The 16872-nt window shown below is 35.1% G+C and overlaps 2 protein-coding genes across 3 annotated transcripts in view; one reads left to right on the forward strand and one right to left on the reverse strand.

The window, feature by feature from the left end:
- Positions 1-16872, forward strand: part of LOC132696908 (cell adhesion molecule 3-like) — a 126172-nt gene that overhangs the window by 61231 nt on the left and 48069 nt on the right. Inside the window, exon 1 of one of the 2 annotated variants that reach the window (XM_060662042.1) lies at positions 3393-3594. The exons of the other annotated variant lie outside the window; for it this stretch is intronic. The gene's annotated coding sequence lies outside the window, so the exon portion shown is untranslated. Of the gene's footprint in view, positions 1-3392; positions 3595-16872 lie in introns of those variants that run through there. 2 annotated transcript variants of the gene reach the window in all.
- Positions 7054-15487, reverse strand: LOC132696198 (uncharacterized). The gene is made up of 3 exons (XM_060660904.1): positions 15098-15487; positions 13773-14643; positions 7054-7106 (listed from the first exon to the last, which is right to left on the reverse strand). Exons 1-3 carry the CDS (start codon positions 15485-15487, stop codon positions 7054-7056), a joined length of 1314 nt encoding a protein of 437 aa, XP_060516887.1.

Below are 16872 nucleotides of genomic sequence, written 5' to 3' on the forward strand. Positions count from 1 at the left end.
TTGTATAACATTGCGATGGTGCCTTGCTACTCTTACTGTCGTGTCAACTAACTATACTAATATTAATATTTTTGAAAACGGGATAAGGTCTTCATCTATCTCTTTCATTTTGTTGTAATTTTGTTTTATTTTATTTTATTTTGTTGTTTACCATTTTGTTTATGTTTTGTTTATATTGTATGTTTGTAGAAATAAATACAAATTTTGGTCACTCTGTTATTCCTCGTCCTAAAAATACGTTTGGTTACATTGTTGCCATTCATGTGGGGCCTCGAACGTCTGATACTGCCATTTCAGAGAGCCATTATAACCCAGATTGCCCGTTTTCTCCATTAGAAAAATATACACGGCTCGTATTTTTGATCGCGAGCATATCACATCGCTTCATAACCCTTAATATATGCGTCGGTCATAAACTGCGATCGCGAAATCTGGAACGTTTATCGTCCTATGGTGTGCCGGCATCCGGAACTTTAGTTCTCCACTAAAAGTGGAATGTCACATTACGACGCCGAGCACGACATATAACACGGCATACCATATTACTCTTTGTGACGTACTAATTACGTAGCCGTAATACTGACTTCGAACTTAATTAATAACGGCTTCTTAAGAAATCCTCTTGGCACGTCTTCGACACGACTGAGCATTTTCATTAAAAAACTGCCTTTAAGCAATAGAAATTGTAAAGTATGGTGCTGTTGTTTCACGTAATTTCCTGCAAGTAGTTGGGATAGTAGTAATCTTCACATTTGGCAACCGAGCCATATGGATATTGAGAAGACTAGATTGTTGGAAATAAATCCAATCGCATTTCGACTTATTCAAGGTACAGTCAAGGAGCTACAACAGGCAAAACTAAATCTTGAAGAGATTCAGGGGAATTTGACGCAACTGGATTTTAACATAACTTTTTTAATTTTATTTGCAATCGCCTATAAGATCGAAGAAAGTTAGAACGAAATGAGGTCCAAGTAGGATCATTACCTCTAAATGATCAGGCTAATCCTCAGTGTTTAGGTATTTCTGCTAGTCATCGCCCCAGCAGAATTGACTGAATCTTCCAAACATCGCTGGACTCCATAGGGTCCGAGGACCTGTAAAGTATCTTGGTGTTATTTTGGTGGAGATGTGGTCCAGCAGTCATTGTTTTGAAGTTGTTTAAGTTGTTAACATTAAAAATGTCAGAAACATATTCACGTAATTTCCTTAGTTGGCATAGTAGTAATCTCAACATATGGCCAGCGAGGCATGATAGATATGGACGTTGAGAAGACTAGACGTCTGTTGAAAATAGAGTGGCATTTCGACTTATTCAAAGTACAGTCAAGGAGCTAAATCTTGTGGAAATATAGAGGAATTTGACGCAACGCAAAATAAGCCGATGCTCACTTTGTTATTAGAGTCAGATTGGGCTCAACATGAAATTGATTCCTAATTGCAATCGCCTATAAGATCGTAGAAAGTAAGAACGAAGTTAAGTTTCAAGTAGGATCATTATCTCTAAATGATCTGGTTAATAATCAGTGTTTAGGTAATTCTGGTAATTACTCATCGCCTCTGCAGAATTGTAGGTGTGGGTAGTAAAGAATCCTGGTTTTATTTTGTTGAAGACCTGGTCCAGCAGTTATTGTTTTGAAGTTAAATAGGTTGTCAAAATTTAAAAAATCAGGATTATATTCACGTACTTCCCTACAAGTTAACAACAAAGAATTAATGAGGAGAAAGCTTGCATTATTACATATTATTTTGCTTTCAATATTTATGTTTTAATATCTACTGTCTAAACTACGTGCAACTTTACTGGAAAGCAGAAACCCATTTCGTCAACATCTCTTGGAATGCACTCAGACACAGAGCATTGAGGAAAATAGAACAAAACCAACATTTTTCAGATTGAAGTAATTTGCTCACGTCAATTTTACACGCGTCATGTTATGTCAAATTTAATCAATATACAAAAAAAAAATAAGGCGCGCCTAAGCTATTCTGTTCTTGGGAATATTTGAAACATTAGACTCAACCCTCAGTCTTAAAGGCATAGTTGTCAGTGATCGGTTATCCTCAATCCTTCTGCGTAAATCTCCTCAAAATCTTATCTTAATTTCTTAAAACAGTAACTAAGCGTTATACTGACAAATTAATCGGTAGTTTTAATGCTTAGTAGTTTCGCATCCCACTCCATTAACCCCACCATTATGTTCAAGTTTAGCAAAAAACTGAAGAAAATTCTAAAGTAGATTTAACGTTTTCTGAGGCGATTAAAAATTCCTGGAATTTAATCCCTTTCCAGTTACCGCGTCTTTTATATTTCGCAAGAAGTAGACTTCATTGTATCATTAAAGTTAAATTTTATCCGTTCCCGTCCAATAACGAATGTAAATTAAAACAATAAAGACTTCTAAAATTGCGGTCTTTAAATTCAAATTACTCGTTTTAGATGTATAGACAACTCATCCGTTTTAAGGTTCAGGGCTATACTTTGCCGTCTCTTTCCGACGTCAGCAACAGCGCGAAGCGTCGGTCCTCCCGGTATACATAATTCAATAAAACGTAACGAACGGACGCTGAAAGTAATCAGTTTTTCGAAGCGATTTCCTTCATACCATTCACATTTAAATGACAGTGCCCATTAACCTACCCTCTAAAACAAAATAAGTATTTAATCATGAAGGTACTCGTTGCATACGATAAGGATGAAACCCGATTGGTTTTTTCGTTTTTCGTTTTAATACGAGGGACATTTTATTGTGGCAATTTAGTGTACGCACTCGTGGTGATTAGTGGAAATTTTATGGCAAATAAGTTGTAATTACTGTAATGACAGGAAGTAGAGTGGTAATGAATGGTCATTAGCGGAATTATGGTAATTAGGTTAAATTTTGTGGTAATAACTCGTTCAATATATGTAGAAAGATCCGGAACTTATTTTCTGTAGAATTATAAAATATTGCAGTACTATGAAATGAATAATAGATGATGTCTCGTTTTAAGTAGGTGTGATATGGTTAATTATACAATAAAAAATATGACGTAATGGAAGTAAATAAGGGGTACATTTTCTAATTGAAAGGTCATTTTTCACTTAAAACTGTTGAACGAATAATTACAAAAATCTAAAAATATGTGTTTTGTGACTTACGCAAAAATAAATAAACACTTTAGCAGGTATTGAAATTGTTTCCTGCTGAGTGACCTTCGCGACTGTTCTATTCTTGGTCTCACTTATATACCCATAATAATAATAATAATAATAATAATAATAATAATAATAATAATAATAATAATAATAATAATAATAATAATAGACTGAGGGTTTCATGTGTGCAATTCAGGATCAGGTCATACCCACTCGGTCTTATCTTTGCCATTTTGCAGACGTGGTCCCAATTTGTCGGTGACTCTAACATTTTTTCTACTAGGTTGTCTGGGCTTATGTGACCGAGTATTTGCTCTGCTATATTCCGCTGCATGTTCCATCTTGGGCAGAAAAATAGAGTGTGTTCAACCGTATCCACGTTTATGCAATAAAGGCACTCCTCGGTTTCGGCCAGATTGAAACGTTTGAAGTAGGCTTCAAAGCACCCGTGCCCGGTGAGTATTTGTGTAAGAAAGAAATCTACTTCACCGTGTCGTCTCTCAAACCAGGGTCTTATATTTGGAATTAGCTTTTTACTCCATTCCCATTCCTCTTGCCAGCATAACATCACCGTGTTTTGTGCTTCCGTTTTAGCGTCTGGTCCATCTATAACCATAAGTGCCTTATTGGAAGTTGTTCTGTATGTTTCGGAGACTCTTATGGCTACCCTCCTTTGAACACTACTCAGAATCCTTTTGTAGACTTTCTTCTCAACTGCTTGCTCCCATATTGAGGCGCCATATAGTAGTATTGAAGTCACTACTGAGCATAATATCCTCCTGGTGCTTTCACGAGGCCCATTCATTATTATTATTATTATTATTATTATTATTATTATACAGAATAAAAAAGAAAAAGTGCGAAGTAGTTATTAGATTCTTATTTATTATTTATCTTGATTATTCATTTTCTCATCATTTCTCGTCCCCGAAAAAGATCTTCAAATATCAAAATTACACATTCCTAGTCAAAGTTGTCAAAAAAATCGCAGATTTTGACCAAAGAATACGGATTTACCTTCGCATTCCATCTACAGATAGCTGTACAACCTACCAAACCAATTAAACAACAAATTAGGTGATAATATACTATACTATTTTCCACTCCTGTATAGTAGTGCTATGAACGAATTTTATTGATGCACATTTTTCACTCGATATAGCAGGAATTATTGTTAACCGTGTTCTAATCACCAAACGAACTCAAACAACTCAATGGTTTTTTTCAGTCGTATTCATTAAATATAAGAACATGGCCAATTATACAATTTAGTCTAGTTCTTGTTTATAGACTTATTATTGATTATACCGCACTATACTATAACCTCCAAACTTTAGCAGCGGTTATAGTCTAAGTTCTATATTTAACCACGCCTAATTCTAGTCAGTTTATTAAACCGACCGACCGGGTCCGGAAGAAAGGTTTTAGTCTATCCGCCCCCTAAGCTAAATACTATAAGTTTAATTAAATACATCTGACCGATTATCACCGCCCTCAAACTATTAATTATAAACCCCGTCTCGTTGGAATTTGTGTAATGTTCGTATATATGGTCAACCACGAGCTAAATATCGTCGGTCCTATTTGCCGTTGCGGTTACATTTGCTTGCCCGCCTTCCAAATTAAACTCTTTTTCAATTTTGACGGCCTTAGAGAGGGAGAGGGCTGTTTTTACACGACAATTTTGAGCGAGCTGGTGCGGTTTTCAGTGTATAAATAGTTACCCTAATGGCGAACAGATTCAAATGGCGTTTGCAGCAGCAACAGCGGCAGTTCTCATTTACAACATCAAATTATTCGTTACGTTATTTACAGAATAAAATATAGAAAAAAGAACTATATTTTCAAAACACTGTTCAAAAAAATCTATCTTACCAATTCTGAACAGATTTTAATGAAGTGTTCGATTTCGTCTCTTGGAGAACTAATTAGTTAACGCATTTGTTATAACAAACTACTAGACTGAATCAAAAGTGTTTTTGCTATAAATTTCATTAATGTATTTAATTTAAACATTTCGCATTTTCGGCTTGCTTATTGACCAAACGTTCTTTTCTAAATACTCTATTTGGAAATTCGCGGATAGTTTTTTTGAAACACTAATTATATCAGTTATGAGACTTTGTCCGGTTTACTTTAATGGTATAGTATAAAGCCAAATAGAATTTAAATTAGGAAAATGTGTTCCAGAATTAAACTTTTTGAAATAGATCACACTGAGTATGTAAGTAATAAATTACCCCTATAACAAGTGTTGTAATACGACATATTTGCAGGACAGCATGATGGCCCTTAAATTTGTCACGCAAATTCCATCCAACTTATTAAAGGGAAAAAAAAGGGACGTCACTTTGAGAAAGCAAGTGAGCGAAAACAAAAGCCGGGCAAGATTTACAGCGGCCTTAACATAATATCGTCGTGGATATTTCTTTGTCCGTATTCTGGTCAATTTAATATTTCTTTGCGAGAAGATACATTTTCCCGAGTTGGAAATGTAGTACAGGAAGACGTAAAATATGAAACTCCGCAACCTGAACTGGGAATATGCAAAAGTTTTTATTCTCTGTGCCAAGTTCACCAGTCAGATTTAAAAGTTGGTTCTTTTCGAAATTGCGTTCGGCAAACGTTTGCAAAGCCGAGAAATCCGCGTTGGCCTACAAATTTTAGTGGTTTATGTTATATAGATCAAAGCTGCACTGTATTAATTCACAATTAATGAGATATCGATTGAAGTGTGTTTGCGTATAAGGCCATCTACAAATTCTAATAAATTCAGCTCTCGTATGAACCCAGGATGCTATCATCGTCTTTCTAATGCTAAAGATAATCAAGCGGCTTGTCATTTTGAGTACAGTATTTGATATTATTGATATCAATTTACTCTTATAGAAGCTTGAAAAATGTGGATTGGTATAATAAAAATTGCCCATGTTTGTTTTAGAATTCTGACTGACAAAATTGTTTATTGGTATAAATCTTCCGAACACAGTAAAGTATTTTCGAAAAATTGTTGTTTTGTAGACAACCGTTTCATACAAATTATTTTTTACAAAGTTGACTATAATGTTTATATTAAATTAAGTGTGTAAAAAATTGTAATAATTATTTACTTAATGACTAAAGCACGTTAATTAGCACATCATGAACTATAAAGGCGGCAAATAGCCAGTGGAACGAAGGTGAAAACAATCGACTTGCAGGAAAATGTTAAATCCATTTCACAAATTTTTATTTCATCAGCACCAACCTTATTGATGCTTTAAGTTTAACTATGCTTGGTCCACTGTTCCTGGTATCTGTGATTCTATTCATTTGTTTGCTAATTGTTTGGAGAAAACAACAACAATTTTCCTTCTATTTAGATATTCTTATTAATCGAAAAGCAGGCTTATACCTTAGGCCATTTTGAGTACAGAAAGCGCACTCATACTGATAGGTACCTAACCACCGGCCTAAAAATCATTTGCAACGTGAATCTTTGAGCTAAGAATTGAAATATCTTACCTCTGTTCTTCTCACAAATAACTTCCACTATCATCAAAACCTCGATTGACTCTTAAACCGAGCCACCATTTGTTAATACTGTCGAAAACATTGCATTGTATTTTGTTTGATGTTAGGATTATTTCATAAGCTGGCAACAGCGCGGTTTGGCCGTTTAGTCAAGAAGACGAATGAGTCGAAAAAATAGAGGTTATGTCATGTGAAAAGGGTCGTTGTAGTATCCTTACATTTTTGCTGTACCGAGAATAACCGTAACCGAATCGAAGTATATCTACGTTAAACGGGTAGTTTATCGTGGGTATAAGCAACAAATACGATACTTAAGTACCAAATGTCTTCTACCAAATATTAAAATTCTCAAAAATCATACCAGAATCATATTTCCTAATTGAGCAAAAATTTTCCAACATCTACGACTGGACACCGCAGGACTCTTCAGCATACTGTCTGTGGTAAAACCAGGCTGAAAGAAAACAAGAGATCAGTCAGACCATAGTGCTTGTATCGAATCCATTCTTCTTTCAAAAGAATAAACTAAAATAAACTCTAATAATTATACAATATATATAGTTTTTTATTTGTCCTGTGTGAAAGTTAACCGTAGTTACTAGTAGCGTCTTTTTATTAGTTCACAATCCCCTGTCTTCAGGGAAGGTCTTTAAATATCAAAATTATAGATTTCTTGCCAAATAATTCGGTTTAGTTCTGCCACCCATATACAGATGGCAGTGCAGCATACGTTAATCAATTAGCTAGCTATGAGGTCATGCTCCGAACGAATTCTAGTGATGCGGATCATTAAATCGCCATAGCAGGAGTACTTTCTGAACTCTGCATTCTGAATATTACCCAACCACCCAAACAATATAAACGGCGAAATACGTTTTTATCTCTCACCCACTTGGGCTTCAGTCATACATCAAACTATTAGAGCTCCTCACTTCCCGTTTCCTTGACCACGTTCCCCTCCGGTAATTTATGTGCGTTGGGAGCATTCGCCTCTTAGGTTGAGACATCGATCTCAAGAAGCCAATAGTTATGTTTGGCGAAACGAAAGAGTTCAAACGCGGGGCAAGAGAAATATAGGCGTATTCCTCTTGCTTATATGTGGCTCTACAGTGTTTGTTTAGCTTTAGATGTAAGTGTAAATTTTAGTTTCCTATGGTTTCCTATAGTTTGCACAGATATTTGTGAATTTGGAAGCATTTCTATATCTATAAATTTTAGTCCTAAAGCTCACGGATATTAATTTTACATGCAATTTTTAAAGAGGGGTTTCGAAAATACAAGAGATAACGCAAAATCCGAGGGGCTTTTGCTAAATTCACATTTTTCACGTCGTCGAATATATCAAAGCCGAATTTTCCGCAACAACAGCAGCCCAAAGCCGAAGTGTGTTGGTTGTTGAAATCAACGCGAACTCGATTTGTGTATATAGTAGACGGCTTCAAAGGAGTTAATTTAATATCTTTTTTGCTTTTGATATTTAGTACGCCCAGGTCGCCGCGCGGTTTTTTTGTTGGCAATATAACTTAAAACTGAAACGCGAAATGTTTAAATGATTTTGCATTTCCATTAAATGAAATTGAGGGATTAATAATTGCGTATCGTTCAAAAGTTTTGACAAATATTGGAAACACTGGAAATATATTTTACAAATATATCTCTAATTGTTTTGTCTTAATTTAGTAGCCTACTGTCTCGTCTTCCTTTTAGCATACCTTGCACGTGGTGTTGCTACTTAAACCTAATCTGAATTAGTGTTTGTTAAGTAAGCAATGTCCCATAAGAAATCTTTTTCCTGGAAATAGTCAGGTATTGTTCGGTTGCTGTTTCGTTTGGACAGCTCAATAGCTTCCTAGCTAGCCAACAGTTTTCTTTTACATCCTATTGTTTTAGAAATTGTTTCCGGGAGTTTTCCTTTATCAACTCTTTAATGACTGACTTCGCGAAATTGACGCCTTATACAGCTTAGTCGAGGAGTCCTCCTGGCCAGCGAGTCGCCGACAACTAAGGATGATCACGTTGTCGACAGAAGCGTTATCGAGGTTACAGTTACAATTAAGTGCTAGTTGTGACAGAAAACTTTTTTGTGGCCTGTTAGGTACAGTTTTATCAGTAATTTTGTGCAAAAGTTAACACCTGCATTTTTCAAAATTGACTCAGCAATTACCCCGTTAAACATTCACCCTCAATTAAATAACAGCCTGTACTTGGAAGCATTTTAAATTTGTAAATTCCATTTGATTCGATTTTATTTTTTAATTTACGTAGAAAAATTTTCGCCCGTTGTGTTTGTCAATACATTACTTTTTTTTTAATGAGTCAGAATAACTCGAGTCAAAATGGCAGTCGGTGCAGGCAAGACGACAGAATATCCAACTGCACCTGTGTGTTTATAACCGACAAAAACATTTTACACACGTTCGCCCGCCATAACGGCGTTGTCCCGGTAGCCAAATATTCATTTTGTTTTGGGGCGGGTTTTACGCGATCCCTAAACACCGACTAACTATTATTTGCAAAATAATTATACCCTTAATTCCCATAATTAAAATAAACACGACGCACTGACGCGAAATGAATAATTAACTCAACCGTATGCAACTGTTTATACATTAAAACCATGTGATGTACAAAACCAATATGGGCTGGTACGTTACGGTCAGAAATAGAGGGGCGTGAGCAGATTTTCGGTTCGTTAACGGATTTGTTATTATGGCGCCGTAACAATAATCATTAAAGTGCATTAGGCAGCACAATAATGACATGATAAATGGACACAATCAAATATTTTCCGATCCCTCGGACAGATTTACGTTTTAAATAATCGTACTATTTAATTTAAAAAAAAACTGTTTCCTGAATATGACAAAGGTGAAAATTTGAAGAACTAGTTTTAACTTCTCGAAGGGAATTAATTGCCATTACTCGAACCATTAGTGCCAAAATTGGTGAGAATATGTGCAGAGCATCAGAGGATCTGTGTAACCCCTATGGGAAAAATGTTATAACTATGCTCTATTTCTTAATGTCAGAGAGTTAAAGATCATTACTGAACTGTAAAACTTATTGGTTTTAGCCGTGTTGTACTTATGAAGAGGTCACGGCAGTAATTGGCCAAATTGTGTTTTTCTAACTCAAATTCACCATTCGAATTTGCAAAACTAAACGCGGCCTCATCAGGCCACCGAAGAGAAATACAGAAAGAATAATACATTCGTTTTGCTTGAAAAAGAAAATACATACTTTGAACAAAATAATATCTGAAATGAAGAAGGATGATTTCATTCCACATAAGAAGAAACTTAGGAAAACTTTCTGAAACGTCAGTTTTAATAGAGGAAGACGAACTCTTACTAACTATTAGTCAACAATAGTAAGTATCGAAAACGAAAAACAACGCTTGGGATAAAATGCCAGTACGTGGACAATCACTTGTGCGGCACAAGAAATTCAGACGCATGGAAGATTAATAAATTTACGAACAAAACGAAAAATACACTTGAATAATATACCAGATACACAGTGGTATTGGTATTGGTATTGGTATTAAAGGGGGGCGCCCTCGCGGGCGTCCAAGCACTTAGGCTACAAGATGAACCTGTTGTGCCCCCAGGCCGCTCTAGAGGGCGTCCAGAATGCCGCTCCTCCTATAGAAGGTCAGCAACTCCTTTAGCCCAATACCGTGCACTGAGTCCGGATCGATCAGGGCCGTTCCGAAGACTCCCAATCTTGCCCATGTCAAAGCAAGCAAAGATGCCTCCTAAGCCTGCAATGTCCGGTGTAGGCCCCTGTTAGTGCTCTACACTCCCTTCTGGTCAGTCTAAGCAGCTCCCTGGTCCGAGAAAGGGCAGGCCCATCCATCATAAGCCTCGCCTGCCTTATTCCCGGAGCAACTCTCCAGCCCCCCGCGGCTCGGTCTCTCGCCCAGGCTTCGAGAGCTCCCCGCCTCACCCACGGGGCGATCCCCAAGCGGGCCTCTGGCCCTATATGCCTATGCGAGGAGCCCTCTCTGGCTAAGGCGTCCGCTGCCTCATTGCCCCGGATACCGGTGTGACCCGGGACCCACACCAACGTGAGCTTTCTCTCCTCAGTCACCCTCCTCAGTACCCCTTTGCACTCCTTTATCAACAAGGAGCGCGTACGTACTGACTTCAGCGCCATGAGTGCAGGCCTACTATCCGAGCAGAAGAAGACTCTCCTGCTTCCGTGGTTGAGCCGAAGCACCTCTCTGGCCGCCATCAATAAAGCGAAAATTTCCGCCTGAAACACATTGCAGTACTGACCCAGAGGGACCGACAAGCTCGATCCCGTTGTCTCGCAGTACGCTCCAGCTCCGGACAGATCTCCCATTCTGGACCCGTCCGTGTACCAGACAAATCCATCCCAGGAGCCGACTCTGCCCTCTCTCCAATCTTCCCTTGATGGAAAGAGAAAGGTCAATTTGTCAAAGAAGGGATCATGGCGTCATTCGGCATGCCCATGACCCCGCGACAGCCCTCTAAAATGTCGTACGGACCCCGATTGAAGGTTGCCTCCCTCCAGAGCCCGCAGCTCGCCAGCCTCTCAGCTGTCCTGGCCGCCTCCATCTGCACCCGATCCGCCAGAGAAGGCAACCCCACCAGAGCCTCTAGGGCCCTCCTGGGCGCCGTTCTACACATACACAGTGGACAGCACTTCAAAAGAATTACTGACCAAAACAAGAAATAGATTTAAAATAAACGAAGCTCCCATTCAAATAGGACCAGGGGGGATAGCTTTAGAATTAATTAGATAATGACGATTAGAAGATCTGTAATAAAAGTACCAATATTCAGATTCAGAAAACTATAGACCAATTGTTGTTATTTCCACTATTTGGAGAATATATATATATATATATATATATATATATATATATATATATATATATATATATATATATATATATATATATATATATATATATATATATATATATATATATATATATATATATATATATATATATATATATATATATATATATATATATATATATATATATATATATATATATATATATATATATATATTTATTTATTTATTTATTTATCTGGCGTCTCTGATGGCATCCGTACATAATTCATACAAGGTGGTATCCTGGCAATATACATTTACTCAAATGTATGTATATTTTTTGGGTTTTATCTAACGGAGGAAGTGGCATCCACCTTTGCTATTTATAGAACGCATTTTTTGTCAGCTATTTGGGCGCAAGGTCATCGTTGTTATTTAGTTTAGAGTTTTAGTCTTCCCCTTGGGCACGGGTTCAAGTGATATTCTTGTTATAGCTCTCGAAAAAAAAATGAAAAAAAAAAATTTGACCATAATTACTGTGTTTTTCTCAGACAAAAATAATCTGAAAAATCTCGACGTGTTAAGAGAAAACATCATTGCTGATCAAAGCGTCGGGAATTTAAAAAAAAGTAAAAATCGAAGAAACCGATTAACTAACTAACAAGATTCAGTCTCCTTTGAAAAACTGATTAAAATGCGGTAAATACAGCTGATTACATCGAAATTAAGAAAGAAAATCCTCACAAGGATTATATGGAAAATTTCTAGGGCAATTAAGGTTTCCAGATAAACCTTACACTCAGATATTCAAAATGGACAACAATGAGCATGTTGCTTTATTTATGGGTTTAAATGAAAAAAAAAAACAATCAGAATTTTATCGTTTGCTCGACGACGTTTCCCAAACGGCTTAAGTGCATAACATATTTATACTTTCACAACACAAATAATCAAAATCACAACGAACTGAAGAGTAGGTTACAACTGCTGCGGAAGAAATCCTTAGAGAAAAAAACAAAAAAATAAAATTTAAGTTGTTACCATGAACGACGATCAAAAACAAATTACAGAACGGTTTTTCAAAAAACATATTAAAAATAAAAATTGTATAAATCGTGAACTGTCCTGGGATTTTTATAAACCAAACATTGTCAGTAATAAAAATTTACGTATGCAATAAATTTTAAAAAAATATGCTCATCCGAAGAAGATATTTTATTTACAAATTTAGAAAAGGTTCATTTTTAGTTTACTAATGTTTATATATTTTTCGGAACAGTTTATGTCCATTTTAAAGTATTTTATTTTGCTTTTGAGTTATAATTGCATATAGAGATGACAATTTAAAAACCTAAAACAGCTTTGTTTAGGGACGAAAAAAAAATCGAAAATCACTGGAAACGATTTCTATCAGGAGAAGTGAAAGCATAAAAGTATATTAACTAGACATTGAACATTGACCATTAAAATTTCAAGTAGCAAAGGGATTCGAGTGATGCTCATTTAAAGCTTTTGAAAAATGTTTTTGAGGAATACTAGAAAATCTAGATTTTATAATATTCTTCTCGGTTTGATGTAAATGAATGCAAACTTTTGAAAGATTTAATTTTCATTTCATTAATTTTTTTTATTTATTTCAACATTCAAAAAAAGTGTTTCTGTTCTCTAGCAAACCAAGAACTTGAAGCGTTTTTCAAAAGCTTTAAAATAAGGTATTCCTCTGCTCCTTATTTAAGATTTCAATTGAGAATCTTGCTGTATCCAAGGGGTTGCAGATTGGGCTTAATTAATATACATTTTTTGTTCTCACTTTGGATAGAAATTGTATTACTCGAGCTTCACTCGATTCTGGATTTCGGATGTGAATTTCGTTCTGTCCAAGGGATTGCAAAGAAGGGATAAGAGAAATGCAAAATTAAATATATAGTCTTTATTTACCATATTTTATACGCAATGATCAAATGAATTAAAATAAAATAGATTGCATTAATAAAATAAAAAATAAACCTTTTTCGTAGCAAAAATTTGGAAACAAAAATAGTTTTCATGTAACATTCGTTATCATTGACAAACTAAAAAACATTTCTAAATTTGTAAATAACACATCTTCAGACCCGTTATTTTTTATTAAATTTATTGCATATGTAAACTTTTATTACTGGCCATGTTTTGTTTGTAAAAATCCCAGGATGACTCTCGATTAATCTCATTACCTCCTGCTTTTTTGGAGGAATTTTATTTTTAATGTGTTTTTTGAAAAAACACTCCGTAATTTTTTTTTGGTCGTTTGTCCATGGTACCAGCTTACGTTTCCGTTTTTTTTCTCTAGGAATGTCTGCTACACCAAAGGCAGGAACCTGATCCTGATTTTTCAATTGATTCGGGTTTTGATTTTCTAACACATTTTCGTAAATATCTTCTAAATAATTGTCATCACTTTCGTCTATGATCTCATCATTTAATTCTATTTCACTCAGAGGTTTCCCTTTGTTCTTTTCAAATAACGCACTGTTTTGTGAAAGTAATAATAACTTGCTCACTTTAGCGGTTTGGTAAACGTCGTCTGGCAAACGATAAAATTCTGAATGGGTTTTTTCATTATGACCCATAAATGAAGCAAGCTGCTCCAATTCATTTTTGTCCATTTTAAAAATCTGAGTAATAGTTGCCAACTGCTTTCTTAACCTAGTGGAAGTCAACAATGATCCTGCTGCCTTGTTTCCACCAAGCGCCAGTAATGAATGTTTTCTCATGACCGTATGTCCTCCAATTGGATTTAATGTTCCCGGTAAACCAAAAAGATACTGATTATTTTCAAGATCAAAATTTTTTCTCAGATTTACTAAAGAGAGTGTAGAATCCATCGCGATTTTTTCAAAAATTACAGGAACCCCTCTACCCCTTTTTCCTCTAATGACTATGCGTTTGAGTGATTTAAATAAAATTTTCTCGGAATTTGTCAGCACTTTTTCAAATTCGGACGATGGGACTGAATCGTGGTTTTCTAAAAAGGCTAACAGGGTCATCCTTTGGAGTTCCCCTACCCGCCTTTTGTTAAAAATCATGACACTGCAAAATATCCCTTCCAGTAAATCTCGATAAGCTTTTTCATTGTGATCATTTTCTGCCAAGACAAGTTTGGCTTGTGAAATAAGATTTTTAAGATATTGGTCCAGTTTCTGAAACAAATAAAACTACATAAAACAATGATGAAATTTTGATTATATATCTAACTATCTCTATTACAAAATCACTTTTTTTTATTGATAATCTAAACTTTCATTTAAGTCATTAAAGATTATTTCATAGTATGTATTTGGTGAGATATTGTTTTCACAGCGATACCTCTACTTTTTTTTTTAATTTTATTTTTACATAAATATAAAAACTGTAAAACAAATAAACTTAATATAACCGAAACACAATTTTGTCCATCTTCAGGAGAAAATTAAAACTAAATCTTTTATTGGAGATATCAACTTGAGTGCTAAAACGCGCATCTATGAGGTAAAATTATGTTTTGGTTTGTGATAAATCTTGTATTATAAAACAAATTTTTTCGACGATTATGCAAGAAGCTACTTTTTTCCCAATATTTACACAAGTTTCAAAAAGTGATAAATTTAAATTAACCTTGATATCTTCCGCCACAGGTATTAATGTTGGTTTGTTAAATTTTTTGTAAGCCAAATTCTGTCCTGCTTCGCTCGAAACCTCAATTGCCCAGTCATTATCAATAAGTTTTATTAATTCCTTGAAATTTTCTATATAATTTTTACGAGGATTTTCCTTTTGAATTTCTATAGAACACGCTGTATTTACTGCATGTTTAATCAGTGTTCCCATCTGAAGTGCCAAAGAAGGGGACTTAAAACTTCGATTTTCAACGTCATACTCTGCTATGTTTCTTGTAGCTAAAACCAGTATTTTAAACATTTTAGGTAAGAGAATCTCAGCTAAACCAAGTGTTTTATTATTTTTGAGTGTTCTGACGCTGATAAGTAAACGAGCTAATCGTCTCATGTTCCGTTTTTTTCTTTGTGACTTTTTATATAGCGCCTACCAACTTCACAAATAAGTTGATCTTTCTTAGCAACCAACGAAGTTTCATCTGCTCGTAATATGTTTATAAGACCGCTAATTTTTAAAGGATCATTCGGTCCAAAATTCCCAACCATTACTGTTTGACCTTCAATCTGTGCTTGAAAGCGTTGACTCGGATCGGGATTAAAGAAACATTTTTTTGCGTGGCGACGAAGGCTATTCTTGGCATAATAGCCTTGACAAAATTTGCAAACAATATAGTCTTCAACTAGCTTTTTTTTGTTTGCCATTACAGGTACAATATTTGATGTAGAAAAGTCACCTTCCCTACGAAGTTTGTCAATCAACTTAATCCGTTTCTTAGATTTCTTCTCTAGCGACAAAATTTCCTGTACTTGGAATTCGTCCCAGTGATTACGCTCCATGTGCCTTAAGAAATTTCCGACATCTTGATTACAATATAGGCATTGATGTTTTCTCCTAACTCGTCGAGTTTTTCCAGGTGTTTTAACTTCGGAATCCAGATTGTCATTATGTCTGAGACTGACACAGTAATTGTGGTCAACGCTATTATTTTCTTCGGGAGGTAAACCTGGTTGTATTGTTTGCATCGTAGTATATGTACTGTCGGGCAATTCTTGACGCAGTTCAATAGGGCTATCCAAAAAAAAATCACTTTCTCTGTATCCACATTCCCACGTACTTTCTGCTTCGGATTCTTCTGGTAATTTATATTCCGAATCGGAAATTATTTGGCTATTATCCGAGCTTGAAGGAGTCATATCTACAAAACAATAATTTAACAATGTAAAGAGGTTACGTAGTTTTCATTTTTCGCGGATAGTTCCATACATTATAACAAAAACTTTAAAAAAATTGTCTGTGATTTAAGCCAGATACCAAAAATGCACTTTTTCGAGAAAATGTCATTCATTTAATTCATTTTCTTACAATTCATTTTTTTTACAAGAGTAAAGTAATCTTATTTAAAAGTTTTTAGCAAAATAATGTTTCAAAATTGGATCTAATTGTTTTCATTAAGTTTGGATGATAATATTTTTTTGCTTGTTTGGTTAAAAATATCTCATTTAGAACTTATAATCTGAGTAGCACTTTGCTAAAAACTTTAAAATAAGTTTGCTTTACTCTTGTAAAAATTTTTTAACGTTTTGGACACTCTACATGCAAAATAATATTTTTTGTTCAATCAAAAATTTTGATAAAAAATGTCCTTTTCTTCAAAGACGAAAGTTTTTGTCCGTTTAAAATCTTGTCGAAAAAAATTCAATATTGTTTATATTCGTAGTTCAGTTTCAATTTTCTCAAAATTTGAAAACTTACTTAACTTAAATAAGAAAAACAAG

The sequence above is a fragment of the Cylas formicarius genome, unplaced genomic scaffold (genome assembly GCF_029955315.1).
Source record: "Cylas formicarius isolate icCylForm1 unplaced genomic scaffold, icCylForm1.1 PGA_scaffold_1__22_contigs__length_36826433, whole genome shotgun sequence".
NCBI lineage: Eukaryota > Metazoa > Arthropoda > Insecta > Coleoptera > Brentidae > Cylas > Cylas formicarius.

What these genes read in the sequence shown, in the direction of transcription:
- LOC132696198 (XM_060660904.1), bottom strand. Translation starts at nt 15,487, where the DNA reads ATGAGACGATTAGCTCGTTTACTTATCAGCGTCAGAACACTCAAAAAT. An exon ending in CTGTGGCGGAAGATATCAAG is followed by an intron (nt 14,644 to 15,097) that starts GTTAATTTAAAT and finishes TATTTGTTTCAG; the next exon opens with AAACTGGACCAATATCTTAA. An exon ending in TAGAGAAAAAAAACGGAAAC is followed by an intron (nt 7,107 to 13,772) that starts GTAAGCTGGTAC and finishes GTTTTCTTTCAG; the next exon opens with CCTGGTTTTACCACAGACAG.